This window comes from Thunnus thynnus, chromosome 8 (assembly GCF_963924715.1).
Source record: "Thunnus thynnus chromosome 8, fThuThy2.1, whole genome shotgun sequence".
Taxonomy (NCBI): Eukaryota; Metazoa; Chordata; class Actinopteri; order Scombriformes; family Scombridae; genus Thunnus; species Thunnus thynnus.
The window spans coordinates 33,714,531-33,737,914 of NC_089524.1; the positions used below are offsets into that span (position 1 = coordinate 33,714,531).

General features: G+C 38.1%; 1 protein-coding gene across 8 annotated transcripts in view; it reads left to right on the forward strand.

The window, feature by feature from the left end:
• Positions 1–23,384, forward strand: part of ptprfa (protein tyrosine phosphatase receptor type Fa) — a 391,566-nt gene that overhangs the window by 98,464 nt on the left and 269,718 nt on the right. For all 8 annotated transcript variants that reach the window (XM_067598003.1, XM_067598002.1, XM_067598006.1 and 5 more), the window contains exon 2: positions 20,240–20,412. In XM_067598003.1, the coding sequence (XP_067454104.1) occupies positions 20,319–20,412 (94 nt within the window). In that variant the 5' untranslated portion in view covers positions 20,240–20,318. The remainder of the gene's footprint in view (positions 1–20,239; positions 20,413–23,384) is intronic.

Genomic DNA, 23,384 nt, shown 5'->3' on the forward strand with positions numbered 1-23,384 from the left:
AATTTGTGCTTAGTAGTTTAGACAGTAACTATATCAAAGAAATGTTAAAAGGTAGTGGGTGTATTCCTCCAGAGTTAGCATACTGCATCGATGTTAGCATAGTTAGCTGAGTGCCAATAAAACATTGTGGCTCAGTGTTGACTCTGACTCTGTCTGCTCTCACACGTAGTATTTACAGTTACAGTATTTACAGAAAATGTAAGAATTTATGGGAAACCTGATAATAGTATTTATTCAATATTACTATGGACAAGATACTGAAATGCTCTTGTTATATACAGAAATGCTTTTATTTTGAAGTGTCAAGGAAGTAACCTACACTCTGCTATGTAGTTAGTTTTAAATAATATTTGTGTGCAAGATGCTGGGTGCAAAGTCTGTTGTTTACTTTCTTTTCTGTAAAAATGGAAAAATATCGGTGAGTAAAATGTTCAGTTTGAATGACACCTGCTCTGGTCATTTGAAGCCTCCTCTACACAACAGTGACGGGCAAATTTGCATTATCCAAAATATCAAATAGTCTGAATGTTTTGCTCCATACTAGTTGTGCTGTTAAAATAGCTAATGTTATCAGTTTGTGTAGCCTAAATCTAAATCAGCAATCAGAATCAGAATCTGTTTATTAGCCAAGTATGCAACATGAACAGAATGTGTCTTGTCTCAACATAGAAGAATAAAAATATAACAAGAGTAAGGTAATAATAATAATGAAATAAACAAAGTAGAACTAAAATTAAATGAAAAATATAAAAATTAAAATCTATTCACAGAATGGACTTGTAATAGTTTTGAAATGGAATATAAAAGTTGAAATTAAATATTGACTGTACAAAGGACCAAGAAATGGTGACAAGTGCAAAAATTAAATGTGACATTATGTGACATTAATTAAATGTGACATTAATTAAATTTAACAGTGGAGGTTGAATGCAATATACACTCTTAAGTCCAGTTTGATGAAATACATGTACGTGACCCGTGCAGGGATGAAAAGAGGGATGTGAGATGTAAAGTCCAGTTTGATAACAGCAGCTACAGTTCAGCTATTTAGTAGAGCAACAGCTTCTGTGTCTGCTGGTGGAAGTTTTTATGGATCTCAGTCTCTTTCCTGAGGGAAGAAGTTCAAAGAGTCTGTGTCCAGGGTGGAGGGGTCAGAGATGATCTTGCTTGCACGCCGCCTGGCCCTGGAGGAGTGCAGCTGATCAGTGGGGTGGAGTTTGCAGCTGATGATGTTCTCAGCTGAGCGAATGATGTGCTGCAGCCTCTGAATGTCCTGTTTGGTTGCTGCACTGTACCAAACAGTGATGGATGATGAGAGGATGGACTCAATGATGGCGGTGTAGAACTGGATCAACACTGCAAAACCAGTGCATGTGTTTGTATCTGGGAGCTGAGGAGAGGCTTCAAGCCATAAGTAGTGTTTGTTAAATCAATGAGCTTCAGGCTATATTGGTTTATGAATGAATCAAGTATCGCTATATTGACAGAGTTAATTACTATGTGCTACATTCAATATCTAAATAATACTGCTACTTTGATGGCCAATAATTATTGAATCAATATATATCATTGTATTGGCAGAGTCAATCACTTTACATGGTATGTAGGCAGATATACATTGCTACATTTAAAGAATTCATAGGATACTAACGTTACTACATTCACAGAATTATTTAATATATGTCATTGACAAAATCGTGTTACATAGCAACATGTATTTACTGTGACAGCTGATATAGTTCTGTGGTCTTTTTTCCTGACAATGGAGGTTTTGTCTTGTGTGTTTTGTTGTATTTTATTTTGATGGCATTTCCTGTCCTGAGAGCAGAGCCTCCACCGGAAGCGTTCCTACAGAGGAGGCCTGCAAGCAGACTGTCATCATTTTAGACAAAAGTTTCACTGATGAAAACCAGCCTGAACTGTCTAGTTTTCATTTATCAAATCTAGTTGAAACTGAGCAATAAATATCAAATATGTATTTTTATCAAAATAATCATAATAAATAATAATAATTTAACACTAAATCAAAATGGACATTGCTTGGACCTGTGTGCATGTATGGCAGGAACAGTAGATGACAGGTGTGTGTGTGTGTAGAAATCTTTCCTTCCTTCATTGTTTCTGTGTAACAGAGACAGAATGTGACTGAGTAGAAGAAGACTGATTTAGTCAGTAGAGTCTTGGTGCACATATAGTTAAGAGGTTATTTCTAGGCTATTTCCTTAGTGTAATGAAAACATACATTTTATTGTTCTATACACATGGTAATAATTATTTACAAAGTCATCATACATATTTAATAGGCATTTGTGTTGCTTCCATTGTTGCATTATCACAGAAAAGCCCAAACCCTCCAGTGAATAAGGAGGTGTCTGTTTACTATAATTGATTAGGGTGTTGGATATCAGACGTGTGGATTAATGAAAAGACTGAAATGATTGGTGATGGATGAGCGCAGTGTTTCATCTCACTGCATTAATGTATCAAAGCTCTCTGAAGGTTGCTTCTCTTGTGTGCTGCGGCTGCCGGCTGACAGCCAGTCTCTCTTGCTGCCAGCTGTCTGGGCCATCAGTACGTGAATAACCCTGTCGACAAATAGCCTGTATAGCATCTCTCGGTCTCCATAGAGTGATGAGGAGGATTAATGACAGTCTGCAGAGGAGCATTGTGGGGCTGCAGGGAGATCCATGACAGAGATAGGTTGGGTTTCAACCGTGGGCTCATTTCCCTTCTTACATCATGGCCCGTTTAACGACTCATAAACTCTTATTTGGTGTGAATCACAGCTCCAGGTTCCAACCTGTACATAATACTGTACAACAACCACACTGTGTTGCTTTGTTCTCTCTAAGGTTGTGGTTTGTTGGCACTCACTTGGATTCATTCTTGAGGTATAGATCAGTTATGTTATTATTAATCCAGCTTCAAACTCCCAAACTGACTGGTGCTGCCAAATTTCCCATCTGAACTCACCTATATTTTTACTTTATTTCATCCATTACTGACTGTTAGCTCAGTAATGTTAGCCAAACATATTCAACTAACCAGCAGTAGTGTACCAAACTGAAACATCCATCACAGTTGACACATCTTTTTTGGCCCGCCGTACTTACTGTAATAGTGTGCAAACAGTTTTTCTATGCAGTGAGGGATAATGACATTTCCAGTGCGTTCACTTTCCTGTTTTACCTCCAAATAAAGTGTTTTCGATACACAGCGGCTCATGTTTCTTGCCCTGCGGTGTTGCTGCATCTCTAGATCTCAGCTGTTAACTTGGTGAATGGAATGTTTTCACAACTGATAGAACCAGTAGCCAGAGATACTATAATAACTAAAACCTTTCCCTGAGTACTTAGCTAGCAAGTTCACTGCACTAAAGTGACCTTGCTGGCTTAATGCTCACAGTGCCACAATTCCATAGTTTGCATTAATTTTTCATTAATTCTTGTTTCATGATCAAATTAAAATATACATTTTTTGTTATGTTTTGATCTTCTGGTATATCATCACCTCATTACAGAATGACCCTGATTCATTTTAAATTGAGGATGTTGAAAAATGTTTTTCTTCACTTTGCTGATTTGTTCTTGCACAAGTCTTGTGTCTCCCACATGAACTTATTTTTTTAATAGTTCAGACACATTAAGCAGAGTGTTTTGTTATTTCTCCACAGATTTTGCATATAAGAATCAAAATTGTTTTATTTTTTTGTATTATTTTATTGTGCCAAATCTCTTACACCTGGACCGCACCACCTACCTGAGCAGATCGCGTGCGTTGTGGTACCTCTTGCTTTTCATTTCAGTGCCCATGTTAACAGGTTAGAGCAGCCACACAGCCTACATGAGCAGCTGCAGTGGCACATCATCTAGAGATTCAGCGTGTTGCCTGTTTTCTCTGAGTGAGGCACTTCTCAGCAAAAACATCGACATCATACCAGCAACATTACATAACTGACACCTTTCACTATAGTTTCAGTGTCTATATCTGTAGAATATGTCACAGACATGCACGCTTCTTAACCTTTTTCTGTCTAAACTAAATGTAAATTAAATTTATAATGAAATGAAATGAAACATTCTATTATTGATGGCCATTATCAAAGGCAAACTCTATGTAGGAAGATGGCAGTAGCAGCTGTCTGTGTGAACACCACGCGTGTGAGCTGCAGCAGTTCAGTGAGGTAGCCGTGTCATATGATGCACTCATTAGTCACATCCCCTTATTACATTTGTGTACAGACACCTGCCAGCTTAGTGCACTTGTAGCTTCCAGCTTTGTTTAGTCCAGCTTTTGGTGTTAGCAGCTCAGTATGAACCCCCACCCCTGACACCTACACCAGCACCTCCTCCCTCCATCCTGTCTGAATGACTGCAGCCCTTATCTCCATGGACTTTGGACTTGAAGTGGAGAAAGGCCTGACTAAGACACAATAAAGGGAAGCTTTTAAGAGTACACTAAGGTTGGGGGATTTAGACCTCAACAGAACTGCTGAATACTCTTTTATAGGTTGTAGAGTGGAGCTCATCAGCAGGATACAATGAAGCCATTCAGCAGCTGCTCTCTCTTCAATCTCTCTTTTTTGTGTCTCTGATTCTGTACCTGTCCTTTCTTCTTGTTCTGTTCATTCTGACAACTCAATGGATCCAGCTGAGGTATCAAGGCTGAGGTCAATTAGATTACTTGATTCTAGTGTCAAGTCCCAAACACTGTTGACACTGATCTGATAATAAGTTTCAAAGAAGCTACTTAGACTGTGCAGTTTGAAAAGATGAGTTGCATCACTGGAACACATTAAATTACCTAAATGAAAACTCAGCTTGTTGACTTTAAATGTATACATTGTTTCCTTTCAGTTCTGCTCTGTTCACACTGATTTTTTACAAACCAAGAGTCATATGGACTGACAGGTCTTGAAATTAGTGTGTCTAATTTCAGTGACAAAGAGCAGGTCAAGCAGCACTTTGCTGAACCTGATGAGTCCATTTATCTTCACTGGTGTCAGAAAGAGCACCAAGTAATACCTGATTATGAGACTAGTCAAGACTGTAAATGCTCATACTGTACAGCCATCACATGTCATAAATAACGACAGAAAACAGGATGAAAGAGAGACGTCTTCTAACATAATGTTGTTTACTACATTTCACTGACTTACATTGAACTGCACAAATAGTTAAAACTCTGTTTTAACTGCTGTACACTTTCTGATGAATCAGGCAAAGACCCTGTACCAGCTGACATGCATAGGTGTTACCTAGACTACTACTACTACTAGACTAGTCTAGACTAGACTAGACTAGACTAGAATTAGGGCTGGGTGATAAAATGATCTTGATATGAGATTGCAATAAAATGTATGTTGATAACGATAATAAACTTTGGATGTTTTTTACTTGATATGGATAGATCTAGCAGCCTATCACCCAGGAGAAATAAACACGACAACAGCCAGTCAATCTGCAGTTTTTGGCTTGCACGTCGAAGTACACGCCCATTTCCTACCGCCAAGCAAAGCCGACATGGCTATGCTAGTGCTATCATTAGCAGGGCTACAACTAGCTGGAGTGTCTGTCACATCTAAAGTAACATTAGCTGAAAAAAAACTGCTCTAACTCACGGATACATTTCTTTAGTAGAGACATCCTGTCTGCAACTGTGGAACAGTCATCACGTGCCATTGTTTTAACAAGGCTGCTTTGACTGTGGAAGCTAAGTAAACAGAGTAGCAAGAAGAGTAGAATATATACTATATAAATGTAAAAGATGTAGCATAATGACTGGATTACAATTTTGATCTTTTTACTCCTACTCCTCCTACTACTTCCATCTTTAAAACATTTGAGAAATGTAAAACTAGTACATAATTAATATCTTACAGTTGAGTATATGAGGCCAGGGACTTTGTGATCCACTTGTTTACTATTTTTCTTGTCTTGGTTGTACCTCTAAACATTTAAGATGTTTGCTGCCCTGCTAAAGGAATTTGATGTGATAGTAGTCAGAGCTTTTAGTTTTACTTACATTATTTTAATAAGTTACAAGGCAAGCTAACTTGTTCTGTCACAGCAGATAAAGCATGTTTGCAAAGTTAAATGTTTACATTACGTTCTATTTTTTATGTTAATAAATTATTCTAAAGTTTAACTAATGAAGCCTCTGGTTTCTTCAGGCTTCAGTCATTATCAAACCGGCAGCATTATCAAATTATGTATCATGATAGATATCGATATTGATCAATATGGAAAAAATGATTGTGATAACATTTTTTGCCATATAGCCCAACTATAATTAGAATAGAATAGAATGGAATAGAACTTTATTGTCCACCAGTTTGGAAAATTGCCTTCAGATCACCAGAACATAAAAGCAGCACAAGAACATATAACATATACAACAAGTATCATATAGAATTAATGCACTGAGACAAAAAACCCAAAGTACACTACAGTAAAGATAAAATAGGTGTGAAAACTCCATAATTTAGGAATTTAAAAAAAGTATGCTAAGAATAAAAACACTGGATAAAAATATTCCCTAGTTTGTAGCCAAGAAGAGTATAGTCAATGTTTCCAATCTCACACTAATCATATATGCAGGCCAAACTATAAACTATATACTAAAAATAATGCCGCCGTTGTAAACAGCCTGTAGTAATAATAATGGACAACACTGTCTATCATTCACAGCTAAATAGATCATTTCTACTTCAAGATTTAGATTTAAGTGTGTTACTTACTTTATTGACTTTAGTTGCCAGGAAAGTAACAACGAACACAAAAGAGAGTTGCTTTTATTGGTTTCTTTTGTCAACTGATGTCGTTTTGAATCCCTCTTCATCTTAACCACAGTTAAGCCAATGCACTCCTTTCTCTCTCTGCGTCTTTGTCTTTCAATCTGTTTTTTTTTCTTGTAGAGCACACATATTCAGAGCTGATTGAGCTACATGTATATCAGCTCAATGCAATTCTTTTCTTGGATTTTACACTGATGGTTTTAGCATTATTGTTCAATAGCAATCCAACTGCACTTTATGTGAAGTGTTCTGCATCTGCTACGTGTCTTAGCTGTCAATAGAAAGACATATCCAGAATCTTTTGCAAATTAAGTCTTATTCAGACTCAGCGTGGATAGACAGATTGAGGCTTTAGACAATTTAGACAAGTCTCAATCATCAGAATCGTCTGATTTTTTTTTTCTTGCTTTTGTTCTTCTGTGCCAAGAGGAAATGTTTGAAACATGCACAATTGATAGATTTTTTGAAGTCTTTGCTTCACCAAATGAATGAAATGTAAGTGTTAACTTTTAAACTGTCTCCATGTATGTTGATGATCACATGCACACAAACAGTCTGCTAGATGAAGCATTAGTAGTGTCCATCTACTTGTTAGGTTAGGAGGTGGTGGGTGGTGCTGTCACTCCTCCCTGCAAACAGTTTCAGTGACACTGAATTGACTGATAATGTAATATAGCATCAAAGCCTGAAATGCTGCCTGTGTTTAAGAGGCTGAGGAAACAGTAGGTGGATGACAGAGTGCAGGAAGTCGCTAAGATCAGTGTGGGGCTGCGACTAATGATTATTTTCAGTATTGAGATATATGCTGATAATTTATACAATTAACTGATCCAGTGCTCTCCAACCTTTTTAGACTGTGACTCCTGAAAATAAAACTATATGTGTGTCTACTTGTGACTTCGATTGAGTAAGTGTTTTTCCCCTTAAATTATTAAAATCAGTTTAGACTGAAATATCTCAACTCTTGGATGGATTGCAATGAAATTTTGTACAGACATTCATGGCTCCCAGGTGATGACTCCCCTGACTTTTAGTCTAGCACCACCATGAAGGTTGAAATTGTGGTTTTGAGTTATTTCACTTGCCAAATATTGGATGGATTGCCATGAAATTTGACACAGACATACATGTCCCCCAATAGATGAATTGTTATCTTTTTGGTGATGCCTTAACTTTTTATCTAGTGGCAGCATCTGGTCAAAATTGAAATGTGTCCAATACTTTGGTTTGTGACCATATACCTCAAAATTAATGACATTTCCATCAGCCTCAGCTATACTTTGTGTTTAGCGCTACTTGGCTAATGTAAGCATGCTAACAAGCTAAACTAAGACGGTGAACATGGTAAACATTAAACCTGCTAAACATCAGCATGTAAGCATTGTCACTGTTAACATGTTGATGTTAGCATTTAGCATTTAGTGCAAAATGTACACTTATTGTCTCATTATAATGATAGAAAACAGAGAAAAGCAGCAAAGCTTCACATTTGCAAAGCTGGAACTGGTAAATGTTTGTCATTTCTTCTTGATGAATGACTTTTTTCTTTGTGAAATCAAAATTAGCTTTAACTGATATCACCTTTTGCAAAGCTGTTTTAACTAGGAGGGCTAACCCTCCATGTCATTGAAATTATACAACATCTTGACAATTAGAAGCTGTCAAGGAACTTTCTTTCTAACTGCTATCTTTAGAGACTTGTAGATTTCCAGAGTAACACAAGAAAAGTAGCCTGTAGTTATGTTTCTCTTCCTTTTGTAAGGCAGCTATTACACAACCAATCCCTTTTGAAGGTTTCAGAGTGGCAGAATGATTTTACATTTTCGCATGTGGGCTTAGCTTTTGGATTCTGGACTGTAAGAATGAAAACAGAGTCATCAAAGAGCTTTTATTGATTTAATAAATGTAGTAGGTGTCTTTGCTCTGTTTTTAATTTGATTGAATAGCTTATATTTGGTAGGATCTCACTTTGTTGGATTGACTTTATCCCTCCTACACTGTGTTATCGCTGTACCACATATGTATGAATGCAGTGTGATCTTGTTTGGGTTGTTGTTGCATTGGCTGACTCAGTGGATGACGGGGGGTAGCCACCATGCCATACTCCTGCTCTCCTCCTGACAGGCCTGATGGTGATAGATGCCAACCCTCTTTCTCTGATAAAAGGGGGACGTGGCCCTACGTATGCCGTCTGTCTGGGGAAGATGAGGATGTCATGTAAACCAGTGGTCTACACTGTGATTGAGCTTGTTCTGCACCAAAACAGGCTGCTGTGACCTTCCCTGTGAGATCTTAACAGCCCTGCTGTCCTTCAGCATCCTCAGGGGTCCTTGAAAGAGTCCTTTAAGTCTGCAAAATTAACTTTTTTAAAAATATTATATTATAAATGAGGTAGGAGAATGTGCACCTCTGATTACTCCAGTGATTTCTGATTCATATTGGTTGTTTCCTGTTGTGATTATGGCATGTCATAACTGCTTAGATCTATTAGAGACTCTTAATTAATGGAACTGTCAAAAAATTGACAGATGGCTTGATGAGATGACTTGACTGTAAGTGTAGTCAACAGATCCAGTAATCAATACAGTGACCCTCAGTGCTCCAGGAATGCACAGCAGTTATTGGTTTCCTTTTTACAGTCCAGACATCGAGGAGTCTGGAGAAAAGCAGTTACAACATACAGTTTATGTAGATAATGTAGTCACATTATCTCACACAGAGTCACCCTCAGAACTTCACACTCAGCGTTGTAACTGATACTGTAAAAGCAGGAGTATAGCTGCTGCATATAACACCCATTTGTACCTTTCTGTAGTAACATTATAATCTTATATCTATGCATATGTTGAAGCTGCCATAAATTCGAACAACATGCAACTATGTGGTTTCAGCAATAGCAGCATCCGTAGCAACCAGCATAGCAACGATAGCAAGCCTGAAAAAATCTTTGGAATAACTGACAAACTAAACATCATATACATTCACTAAATGAAATTATGAAAATAAAATGCACATTTCTTGCTAGAAATGTCATGAAAACATATTTTAATGCCAAAACTTAAAATAAATTTTAAAGTAAATATTGCATTTGCCACTGAGAAAAGGAACGTCAGACATTTTGTTCGTTTGAGCAGACAGAAACTTGACAGTCACGTGATGTGGACGCAGGCCAGTAGAAAAGAAAAGGCCAAAAAAATGTAGACATCTCACAATTTTTGAGCCGTTATTGTGAAACTAATATGTTTTGCATTGTGGACCAACACAGCTATTCTACATTATGACGTGAGACTGGGTTGTCATTTGAAAAGGAAGCAAGAGCAATTAAGAATGACATAAACACAGTACTAACATCACTCCTTAAATTACATGCAAGATTTGCAAATTTTGTATTTGTCAGATTGCCAGATGATTTTGCAAAATCCCACAGCTTTTGGAGACTGTAAAAACTGATAATGTAGTAAGAAGAAAATATAAAATGAAAAAGTTAATGTAATAAGCCTATAATGTCATAAAAGCAGTGTAACCTTTTGTATTTTGTGCTGGTTATTGTATGAATATTTAATCAGCATGTTCTTTATAAGATTTGTTGTAAAAGCAAATTAAAAAGAAATTATTAAGTGCATTTTAGGTGTTTTGGTATGAATGTGTAATAAGCATTTCAACAAACACAAACACCCAAAACCTGAGACCTGGGTTCAGTACTCCCCAAACAGTTGGACTTCCTAGGCTTCCCACCCACGCACAGTGCCAGCTGAACTAAACCCAGGTCTCTGGAGTGCTGGGCCACATGTTACTGTTATTACCAAAATCAAAATATAAAACTAGTCACAACATGTATTGTTACATTATTTTTCTTCAAATGTGAAATGACCAAATTCTTGAATTGTTGCCAACTCCCACTCTAGACCAATCAGTAGGAGTTTTTTGTGCTGTGACAAAGGCGTGATCCCTCACCAGCTTCCCATCATACTGACAACCTTGATGGATCTGAGCCACAAGCACCATTACCTGTTTGGTAAGCAGATGTCTATGACGTGACTGAGTGGTTTTTCCCTGCACGAATTAATGTGTTTGTTACCATTACTTTAGTAAAGGAGCTGATATACTTGATTTTAACTAAAATGTAGAGACACCAGTGTCATTGTTCACATACTTGCTTGCGTAGTTCGTGTATACCAGTATATCCACTAGAGGTCAGATTAGGGCCTAATTATCCCTGGTTGACACTGTATCCTCCTTGTGAATGTCCACTTCTGCACAGAAACCATACTGACCCTGAGGAGGCTACTATATTGTTAATGATGAAATAAGGGCAGAAAAAGCTGTGGTGGGCTAAAGGTTAGAGAAGCAAGCTTGTGACTTGAAGGTCACCAGTTCAGGATAAATCTTGGTGGGGAAAGTGAAAAAGCAGGCACGTACCCTTCCCTCACTGTGGAGTGGCATGGAGACTCATATCAATTAGGCTTGTTGCTGGAAAGCTCTATGAGTTCAAAACTTTCTGCCATTGTTGCGATCAGAGTCTGCTGCTGACCTTTACTTTCTGATCATCTGTCATGTGCTGAATTGTGACTCCATGAGGACAGGTGAGGCAGCCATGATGCATGCATAATTAAAAACATATCAGTGGTCTAAATGTAGCTTTAGCTCAGGCTTACCTGATAAACTATCAGAAATTGCTTTACACTATAATGGTGGATGTACTTCTTAGCGCTGAAGCAGTTTAATTGACCAAAAATGAATCAAGAGCTATTTTAATAACTGATTAATCATTCAAATGTATTATTAAAAATGATTAATATATTATATTGAGTCTTTGGTCAGTTAAACTGCTTCAGTGCTAAACTCTACCTGTCTGCACTAGATCTGCCTCATACTTTATCCTAACTCAGCATTCCTGCACTGCTCACAGAGAATTGATAAAAATATGAAAGCAATGCAGCCTCCCTACAAAACAAATATTTCTGCTAACGGTCGTCTGGAATTTAAAATCATTCAGCAGCAGGACATCATCTCTTTGCTGTTGTATCATATCACACTGAATTCTTTGGGATGTCTTAGCTTGTACCCTGCAGCTTCAAAACTGATGCTTGTGAGTAATGATAAATTGAGACTACGTAGCTGTGAGGCTTTGCTTTTATTAACTTAGTTGCACAATAGACACAACTGTTTATTTTTTTTTTTACCTTTAACCAAGTGTTTGAGCCATATTAGGATACATACTGTATATAGAGAACTTTTGTTGTCTCTGTTACTGTTAATGTAGTCAAACCGGGCATAAAACAAACAAAATACAAATGCATGATGAAAAACTACAACACAAAGAGAAAGCACTGCATTTGCACTCTTTTTAATGACAGGCTGTTACAGATTGACTTGACTGACTGGGCCATAATTGTCACTAATAACCAACTGCCTAACTTTTTTTTCCAGTATACTGAGGACACTGCTTGTCGCAATGCCAATACACTTATTTTATTCAATAACTGTTCTGTGGAAAGAGAGGTTCATGTAGGACCCCATCGCTCAAATAAGACACTGCTTGAGAAAATAGGCTTAAAATGTAACACCGCTTATTGGGAGAGAAAGGGGATAAGGGTCTCCATCACAAAGAGCCAGTGGCGCACATATATTCAAAGCTGAGATGTATCAGTGCTAAAATTAAGTCCATGTTGTTGGACTTTAGACTTAATACAGTGTACCTTTACACATTTGTAAAGGGAACCTTTGAATTAATTCTCTTTTCACTGATTTCTGTCCTGCTTGTTTAATTTCCTGATGAATGATATAAGAAATTATAATGAAGTGATTGGTGTGAACTTAATTTGTTTGAGGCAGCTTAAGCTGAACCCTTAGATCAAAGACAGTCTTGGTATCATATATCATATGATTAATATTATGTTATAAATTATGTATGTACTCAAGCTAGACTTCAGTGTTTTACCCTTAGAAGTTGATGACACACTACTGATGCAGAGAAGATGGTACAACAGTCACAATAAACATGGTATTACCAGGAAGACACATGCTTTCTTTATATTTTTCCAGCTGCAATGTGAAGGTGAAAACTGAAAAAGTACATTTGGTGCTAGTTCAGTGTTAACAAGATGAGGCCTTGCACTTCCAAAGAACAAACAATCTCATACATGCAAATCATTGTTATTTTAAAATGAAACAACTACAGAATGTTTGGTGCAGTTGTATTTTGGTCTGTAATTGTAAGAATTCCCATGGTAATTGTCGGCTGGTAGTCTGTGCAGACAGAAATTGAAGGTTGAAGGTTCTTGAGACTTTTTTGCCCTGATTTTGCCTGTCAGGCAGTATTAAGGTATTTGTTTAGAGATAGTTCAATACAGGTGGAAGGTCAGAAATGCTCTGCTTATGATGGAATGTGTTGGAGCGGTACGAAGCCCGGGAGTAACCTCTGTCTGAAAAAACAAATTTAGGAGGAAGAAAGTCCTGCAGGCCCTAATATCTTTACAGAGAAGGTGGTTATATTGATTGCTTATTGGATGAGACATGAATTTTTTTGGTTTAGGAAAGGTAATATTTACTGTTGTGAAAGCAGTAGACACACATGCAAATGCATAGTGCAAGCCCTTTCCTTGTTATTTCTGTGCTTTGGGCAGTTTTATTCCTCAAAAAATCTTTTTCTTCGTTTTTTCTTTATTTGGGTAGTGTTACTGAGATTGAGATGGGAGCCCTTAGACAAACAGACAAGTAAAAAATACATTGAAATACCAGTACAGTTCAGTCAACCAGTCAGCAGCTACTGGGACAGTATAGAATGATGGTGTTAACTGGGTTTTAAAAACTAAACTAAGAGCAGAATGCACAAAAGGTACTTCAGACAGCCTGGGAGACTGTAGCATTTTAAGAAATACACTAAGCCGGGCAAACTCTCAACTAATATAATTCTTGTGAAATGTAACTTAAATGACTAGTTAACAAGGGATGCATGATCAAACATCAGTATGTTAAATTGTCATTTTTTTCAGTGGAGTTCAGTGCACTTAACACTACTAACTTGAAAAGCAGCGTCATTGTGGCTGCATTGTGCCATACCAAGTGCTGCCTGGTAAATGCTCTCCCTCTGGGTGGGGGGACCTCCCAGCTGCACAGCTGGTGCTGAACCCGCAGCTGCGGGTGGTGGCCTGTGTTGTCTGCTGCTGGCAACGTGTCTGTTGACTCTACCCGTCCTTCCAGCCGTTGCTGAAGTAATTAATTAGTGAGTAATTCTCTGAACACTAACATCGAATGAAAATGGCCTCATTCACCAGTAACAGCTGATTATCTGAAGTGAATCCCAGTTGTCTCTGATGAAAGTTTGTAAAACTACCTGGTGTAAAAATAGTATGAGTACTATGAGTATATGCACTCTAATGTTCATGCTGTGTTGGGGGAGGGGTCACGCTAGTCAGCCCTCTACATCATAGAGCCATCAATTTAGGCCCGCCCAAAAAATCCTGAACAGAGATGGTAAAAAAATGTTAAATGGTCTAACTGCACAGTTAGTTCAGTACTACATAGTTCAGTCTTTTCACATGTTTTCAGTTATTTTCTAACGTGTTTGAAAAGAAATCTCCCATTTTCCTTTACACAGACTTTAAAGTCCCCCTCCAGTGTATTTTGGCATTTTTAAGATATTTCATATTTTTCTCAGTCATTTTCTGACAATGTTGATTAACCACACTGTTTGTTAAATATTTTTTGACAAATAACTTCACTTTGCGCTCAAAGTTAAAAAATTTAAGTTGTTGCCGAAACAGAATGATGACGTATGACTATAGTCATATGTCATCCTCATAAAATCCTTTAGTTTTTGTGAGCGTCACATAGGCTACTGATACAGTATCAGGGACCTGTGCTTCTAACTAAATATTTGCTGCAGATGTGCTGCAACAAGGGATTAATAAGGGATTAATTAAACACTCTCCAACCAAAATCGGCACAGAAAATAACATTTAAGGTGGTTAAAGTTGATTTATAAATGAATGTAGGTGATTCCCCCACTCTCCATTTGAGACAGAACGTTAACTGTTAAACAGGAAGTAACACTGGCTGGAGGTGGACTTTAAGCCCAATGGAAGACAGCACCCACAACTTCTACTAGATGTGTCCACTGCACATGCTGCCAAGGGAGTCTTTGAAAACATAAGTGATAGCCTCCTGGCTTCGTTTGAGGCCTGATGAGTTCTCTGTTCAGCTCAGCCTCTACTGTGCAGCTCTGTCTCCAGGGATGCTGGGAGATAAGTGAGAAAGAGTAACTCTCAAGATGTTTCTTCATCCTGGGGGAGTGGCATCATGCCAACCTCTCCAAGGTTATGCAGGGAGGAGATAGCAGCAGGTAGCTCTTCCATGGTGAAACTGCAGAGTCACCATGATGAAGCTAGGAGGAAGCAGAGAAGCAAACAGCGAGTGGTTACTGCCACCCAGGTACCAAAGCAAGTGGCACTGGCAGTTTGTTGGAGAGGGCAGCTGCTACTCTTGGACATGAACAGCTATTTCCTGCTGCTAAGTGAGTTGGTGACTATTGTGTTGATGTTAAGCTTTTTCAGCTATGTGCTTGTCATTTGCATTTTTAGATTTTAAAAAAGGGTCAATACCATCTTGTCTTATACCAGATATTAAAAAGACCTTACTGATGAGGGATTATTTGTTGTTTATCATCCACATATCAACAGAAATAGAATTTCAAGTTATAGTTACATAAGGGGCAAATTCTATCTCTGTTGCCATAAGAACCATAAAACAGTTGATCAACTCAATGTGTTTTCAATGATTCGTCCTGTGTTATTAGTAACAGGTCATGATAGCACTTATTGATTACAGAACTTTCACTTACAAAAGAAGATTTTTAAAACTTTCGTAATTCAGTTTGCATGTAATTTTATACATATAGATGTAAACACAAAGATAGGCTAAATAGATTGCATTTGTATTAGTCAAAAGTTTAGCTGGATGTGGCTTGTTAAAAACTTGAGAAGGGAATATCTCTGTACTTCTGCCAGGCTGCTCAGTGAGCCTGGATCACAGAAGCCTATCACAGCGCTTCTCCACATATTGCTTTGGATCACATTTCAACTAAGAAATATAAGAAAGATGTTCATACTGTAGCTTTAAGGTAATTAATTACACCTGTACTGCGTTTTCTACTGTGACATTAACATTTCTGGTGTGAAAAAGGTCTGTAACTGGTAGTTACGGCTGACTCATCAAACATCAGGTATGTTATGGTCATTTTGTATTTGAAAACTTTATTGTCACTTAAAAGGTGGAAACCATTTCTGTCAGATTTGAATAATGTCAAATCGATTTTAGTCCCACTACATTTGAGTTAGCGCAGTTAGCTACACTGAGGACTGACAAACTGCCAAATTCCGACTTGTGTCAGTTTGAGACAAACCCCATGCATACATGCTAAAACACTGCAGTGCTACAATGTAAAAAGTAACCAACCCTGACAGAATGTAACTCTCATGAACCACCACTCTGGGTGAGTTAAGAAGTTTGAGGCACTGTAGAATGGATGTATTGTGATTTGTGAGATGGGTGAGCGCACATGAAAGTGTTGTCACAGCCGTCAGGGTTCCTGTCTCTCTACAGTACCGTTGGCAGACAACAGTACTGGTTCGGAGAAATGCTGTTGGTCCAGGAAGACTGTGAAAATCCAGCACTTAGTCTCCTCCCTGCCTTCCTTTCACAGCACACCTAATGACACGTCAAACATCTTGGAAATCATCCCCAAACTTCCTCTGAACCCTCTCTGTGAGACTTTCTCTAATTGTTCAACTTTCAGACTGAGCAGCGGAAGTGTGTTTTCAGTCACACTGTGAGGAAAAATTCAAAGCTTTTATGACGTGTGTGTGTGTGTTCACAAAATAAAGTTTTTAACTGTCAAGTACATTTAACATACAGTATAGTGAAAGGCAAATAAACACAGTAGAAATGAGTGGCGTTGGACGAATGTGCCCGGCGTGCATCTGCATGGATGGTGACAATCGACGGGATTCACGTTGGTGTTGATTTCATTTGAGGAATGAGGGGAAAGCTGTGTCTCTTTAATTTGCTTGTGTGCTGAGGCAGAGGAGAGTTGTATCTATCACTCTGATCGCTGGTTTCACATCTTAGCGTATAATCTGTCTTGATGTACAATCAGTGAAGTTGTGAGCATTTCAGTAATCACATGGAATCAGTAGAAACTGTGTTAGGGATAATCCACAGCAAGCCACTGCTTATTGTAAAATCAGCTGGCAGGTTCACCTGTGGAGTGCATTATTTTTCTTAACTACAGGGCTGGAGTGTGTTAATCCTCTTAGATCTGCTTAAGAATTATTAATTCATATTTTGGGTGAATTCTGTTGGGGTGTACCTGTAGCTGAGCAGTGTAAGACACGTACATAAAGATAATGTCCCAGGTTCCATTGGGGACCTTTGTTGGATGTCATCCCCAGTTTATCCTTACTGTTAAATGTCAGCTAAAGGCAAAGTATAAATAATGGCCAGCTCTAACTCAGGTGGTGGTTCAGTCCTTTTCTCCTACTGACCATATGTCAAAATGTCCTGATAGAGACATATACGCAATGGCACTTTGGAAGCAAGCCCAAATTTCTCCCAATTTATGTGTGAGGAAGAAATGTGAAGTTGGTCTTTTAAACCAAAACTGTGAGTTGAAAGAGGCTGAAATTGATTGATTATTCTCTGCTACAAGTGATGTAGACCTGTGGTGGTCCTGTGATAAATGTTTTATATAAAAACATAGTTTAGTGTAGCGTCATAGTCTATAACATAAAAAATATTGCCAAGTTATTGTTATTGGTCAGTTCCAGCTGATATGCTTTCCAGCTACACCAGAGCCATGTGGTTATCTCAAAATAATGCACACCCTCCACCCAATCAGAATCCAGTGTTCTCCATGGCATTTCTATGAATGTAACTATCCTGCAGTACTCCTGGAATGTTAGCACATGATTGGTAAAAATGACAAATAATAGCAGATCAGTATCTATACAGTTGAAAGATATAACTGATTACATGCTTTAGTTTTCTACTCCTTAAAGGAAGGTTCACAACTTTTTAAGTCTGTCTTAAAACAACAATGACAACATGTTTTTCTTCATTCCTCCTGTTCATGCTGACCATTAGAAGATCTCTTCATAATGCACTTACAATGTAAGTGATGGAGGATAAAATCCACAGTCCTCCTTCTGTGCAAAAATGGATTTAAAAGTTTATCTGAAGCTAATATGAAGCTTCAGCGTCCAAATGAGTCAAATCAAGTAGATATCTTTCAACGTTAGTCTTTTTAGTGCCAAAGTTCCTCTTTTTGTTACTATACTTCCACCACAGCTCAACAGGGAAACACTGTCTGAGGATCATTCTGTGACTGCAGTCTAGTTATGAATGGATCATTTGCAGTAGAACAAGTATTCCAAGTCATCCCAAATCAAGCAAAGAGTCAATATGTGAAAGAGGTGGACCATTAGTTGTTCAAGCCTTGCTTTGGATCAACTTCAGCTACATGCTTACACTAGGAAGACTTGGCAGTGTCACTGGTTTAGTAGTTCTTGTTTGGCTCAGGCTGATGTAGACAAATGGAAAGAAAATGAGAGCTGGGTACTTTTTGTCACTGCAAGTGCACTCCATTTCTGTTCTGAGTTCCATGTTCTAAGAGATATTACTGTGGCTGGAAATGACTAGGAAAGGAAATGTGTAATATACTTTATAATCTTGTCATGTTCTTGTCTCAGTAATCAGGTCCACACATGGAGATTTTAGTGCCAGTGTGGGTGAGACTGTCAGTTAATAAGTCAGTTCAGGTAATGGGTTTAGCGCATTACTCATTTTGCATGCTGCGTCCAAGTCATGTAATTCTTTCAGACCTGGATGATGCTGTTTCATCCTCTTGGCTCACAGTCCTCCCTGTTGAGCTCTTGGGACTGTCCACATGCTCATGTGGTTGTAGGGAACCAACATGCTTAAGCAGAAACACTGATGCTCATATTCACGGTTCAGAAGAACAGCTCTGATGTTGATTGAACCCTTTCCATTGATAAATATTTGTTAGCTGTCCAGTTTCATACTCATGTCTGGCATTTGGTTAGGCCATGCATCTTATGTATTGGCAGTCTAAACCCAGGCTGTGTTTTCGTCAAATTAAAGACTAAAACCATGTTTGGGTCAGTATTCATATTCATATCCTTATAAGTACCAATACAGCAATATAAAAATACTCCATCAAAAGTAAAAGTGCTGCATGAAAAATCCTACTACAGTAAAAGTACATAAGTATTATGAACTTGATGTAGTTAAAGTATTTCAGTAAAAGTAGTGGTTTGGTGCCTCTGACTGATATATTATTATATATGACATCATTAGATTATTAATAGTGAAGCATCAGTGTTAGAGCAGCATGTTACTGTTGTAGCTGCTCAAGGTGGAGCTAGTTTCAACTACTTCTTCTTCTTCTATACAGTTAGCTAGTTTAGTCCTGTGATTCCCAACCTAGGGGTCGGGCCCCTCCAAAGGGTCAGCAGATAAATCTGATATACAAATCTGTTTTCAGTTTTTGGACTTTTTCTCTAATCTTTGATTTTTGCTGAAATATTGGATCATTTGAACATTTATTGAAATGAAAGCATGTGAGAAGTTTAGAGGGAAAAATCACTATTTGGTGGAGCTGTTAACAACTCATAGACATGTGAAATGTGACCCCGACTACACATTGCTTTCAAAAGCCAAAAAGGTTGGAAACCACTGGTTTCATCTTTAACAATGTGTTGTATTTTAAAAGCTTGTTATATTATCCATTGTGTCAAATCTCCATCTGAAAAGTAACTAAAGCTGTCAAATAAATGTAGTGGAGTAGAAAGTACAATATTTCCCTCTGAAATGTAGTGGAGTGGAAATGTTAAGTAGCATCAAATGGAAATACTCAAGTGAAGTAGAAGTACCTCAAAATTGTCCTGAAGTACAGTATTTGAGTAAATGTATGTAGTATTTTTCCACCACTGGTTTGAGTGCAGTAAAAGTGTTCACTAAGCATCCAGTTAGCAACAATAAGACATATTCATACTCATATCCATGTTTGATCATCTAACTGCTTGTGTTTGTTGACCTGTCTGACTTCCTTCTAGTAATGCTGCTGTGTTCTCAGATCCAAGATCTTATTCTCAGGAATAATAGACAAAACTACAAAAATAAGTTGTAGCAAACCATTATTATCCTTTGAAGTTATATAAAGAACCTTGCTGATTTCTCCTGTTCATTCAAAGTCAATTAGAATTTCATTTTTATTTATCAGTACCAGCCAGATGTTCAGAATAGCAAGTGAATAAAAGCTTTCAATATCTGGTTAAAAGGTTGAAATACAGACTTCACAGGACCACACACCCTGAGCTATACAGAACCTTGATCTTTAACATCAATTATCTTGTCTCCTTGCAGGTGTCACTCTATGATTGTGTGAGGCCATAACCAATCAGCAGCAGTGTCAGGACCAGAGGAGAGCACCAACAGTCAGAATATGGACCTTAGATTCAAACGGCTGTCCCCTCTCACCAGAGGAGCTCTTCATCTCCTGCTGCTGACTAGACTGGTGCTGCCTTCTCACACAGAAAGTAAGTACTATTATCCACACAGCTCTGAGCTCTGCCCACATTTTTACAGGCCGGTAATCCACTGGCTAACATTCGGACATTGTTAAGTGACTATAAAAAAGCACTGCTGTTAGCTGAAAAAATGTACATATAAGTCAACTTTAAGATGAATTACTGTTTACCTATTACAAGAGCATCACCAAACAACAATATAGCTTTCCTCTATCTTCTCCTGCTCTACAATTTACATTATATTTTGAAGGTTTATAGAGGTATTTGTTGAGCCAAAAGTACACATTTTTATCTGAAAGGTATACACAGTTATCCTGCGCTTCTCACTGGTTTGGACTGTTCAGCAGACTGGTGCTTGGTGTTAATCTGTGTTGCTCCACAGGAGTCTCATACAGACAACAGCCCCTCATCACACTGTTGTTTCAATGCATTGTCACCCAATCTTTGTACTGTTTCACAAGGCACATTACATTTCCCTGAAGTGCTGATGAATGTTTTATATTGGACTAAATAATCACATTTAGCTGTGGGAGTTTGTATTACCTCAACATTATACAACTAGGATGTATAGACACTCCTGTCACTTTTCCTATAGTAGCTAATCATACATAAAACTGTAAATGAATATTTTTTCACATATTGTATCAGCTATTTCAAGCACAATTAGCACCAAATATAGGCACGCACAGATGGGTGACAAATTAAAGGAAAAACTGGTACAGGCCTGAATGCTTAACCCCCACAGTGAGGGGATCTGGTGGCTCTGTTATGTTTTGGGGAGTATGAAAATGATATGAATCATATGTTATGGCCTTCACAGTCACCAGATCTCAACTCAATGAAACACCAACGGGAGATTTTGGACTGAAGTGTTAGACAGTGCTCTCCACCACCAAAACACCAAATGAGGGAATATCTTCACATCATTTTCATACTCATCAAAGCATTCAGTGACCCCTCATTTCCTGTGAATTGGGGCATTGTCATCTTGGAAGAGACTACTCCCATCAGGATAGAAATGTTTCATCATAGGATAAAGGTGATGACTCAGAACAACTTTGTATTGATTTGCAGTGATCCGTCCCTCTAAGGGGACAAGTGGACCCAAACTATGCCAGCAAAATGCTCCCCAGAGCATAACAGAGCCACCAGATCCCCTAATTGTAGGGGTCAAGCATTCAGAGCTGTACCAGTTTTTCCTTTAATTTGTCACTCGTCTGTATATATCCAAATATATCTGTACTCATGATAACCCAAGCCTTGGAATCAGACTGAATTGTTGCTTGGTTTCACTTCACCATTTTTGTGTCTATATTTCTGTTGCTATTTTTCATGGCTGTAGCTACGTAGCTAGCTATGCAGGAAGATGACATACCCTTTTTTAGTCCTGCCTACAAAATTGGTCAACTGTTTTTTCTGTTTTTTCAATGTGCTCGGATCGTTTGGAATCACTGCCCAAATTGGAGGTGTGGGTGGTGATTGAGAGGTCTGGAACCAGACTACTCCAAATCAGAGCTGCCAAGTTTTGACTTCAGCTTGGCATAAGATTTGTTCCCAGTCTGGACCTTGTCTGTTGCGCTGTCAGTGTCCTCTTTTCGTGCCTCAACGTTATCAGTTATAAATTTGTTTTTCATTGTGTGAGAAAATGGATTTGTGGTGTGAGAGCGTGTGAAAAGTGTCAGTTGCGTAAGTCTCATCATCAAAAACCTCATTCACGTTGACATTTGAAATAACACAACAGGATTTCTATTTTTAGTGGCCTTTAACCAACACTATTGCTGAAGACTGTTGTGTTTTATATTTAACCATCTTGACAGGCTGCAACCAGTTGAGGGGTGAGCTGCTGTATGAGAATGAACCAACAAGTCCTCCAAACTACATGACAAAATATATTGTTTGTCACTGCCTTCCAAACTGACCCATACCCACCCACCCTATTTCTGATCTGACACCCCTATCAGCAGGGCTCCTTCCAAAGCTGTTATAAGTCACCGTTAGAAAATTGATTTATATGACTATCTTCTGATCTGCCACCTCTATGGTTAAGATTTGGTTAGGTTTAAGGAGAAGAAATACTTGAGTTAGGGTAAACTAAAGCAAGAAAATGGAAAATGAATAGCATTCTCTTGGGTCTAAGTCACACACTGTGTTGACCCAACCATCCAACCCGAACTGACCTTGTTCCTGATAGACATTCACGTCTGCTAGGGGTCCTGTAAGTGCAATTTTTACAGCATTTAAGCTTACAGTTGAATAGTTGGAAAGATGCCATTAAAAGAGAATGTTCATGGAAATCATGGACAAGGAAAAAATAAAGGTTCAAATTCATTCAACAAGTGCAAGTTTTTTTTATTTTTTTTATTTTGGTTATTGGTTTTTTGCTTTTGGAATGCACATAGTAAAGCCCAGCAACATGTTTCTCCTTAACTCTAAACCTCATGCGCCTGTTTTGGCGCTGCCCACCCATAATACAATCCATATCAGTAATGCAATACATATATTCAATACAAATATACCAAAATGCCCCAATTGGTTGTTTGATTTTTGGCCAAAAAACATCTCATCATGACTGCTCTATTAGCTAAAAATATTGGATACATTACAGTGTAAATACAGTCCAAGTTTGGTTGTAACTGCTAATATGTCTGTCTGTAGAGTAACGTAATTCATCCAAATGAACAAGTTAAACACTAACAAGAGCACCAACATGCAGCTCCCATTATGAGCACTGACTCAGATCTGGGGGTCATGGCTGGGTTTGGAGACTGAAACATTCTCTGCATTCATTGACCAGACCCTGGCTAATGCAATTATAATTCTTTTCTTCTCCCATGAGAATCCTTATGAACCAAGTCAACTATATGTAATGAGCACAACATCAAATTTTGGAAGGGCATAGGGTGTAGAGGTGGTGGAAAGGTTGAGAAGGAACATTAAGAAAATGTAATTTTCTATTAGTCTGGACAGAGAGGGAAATGAGT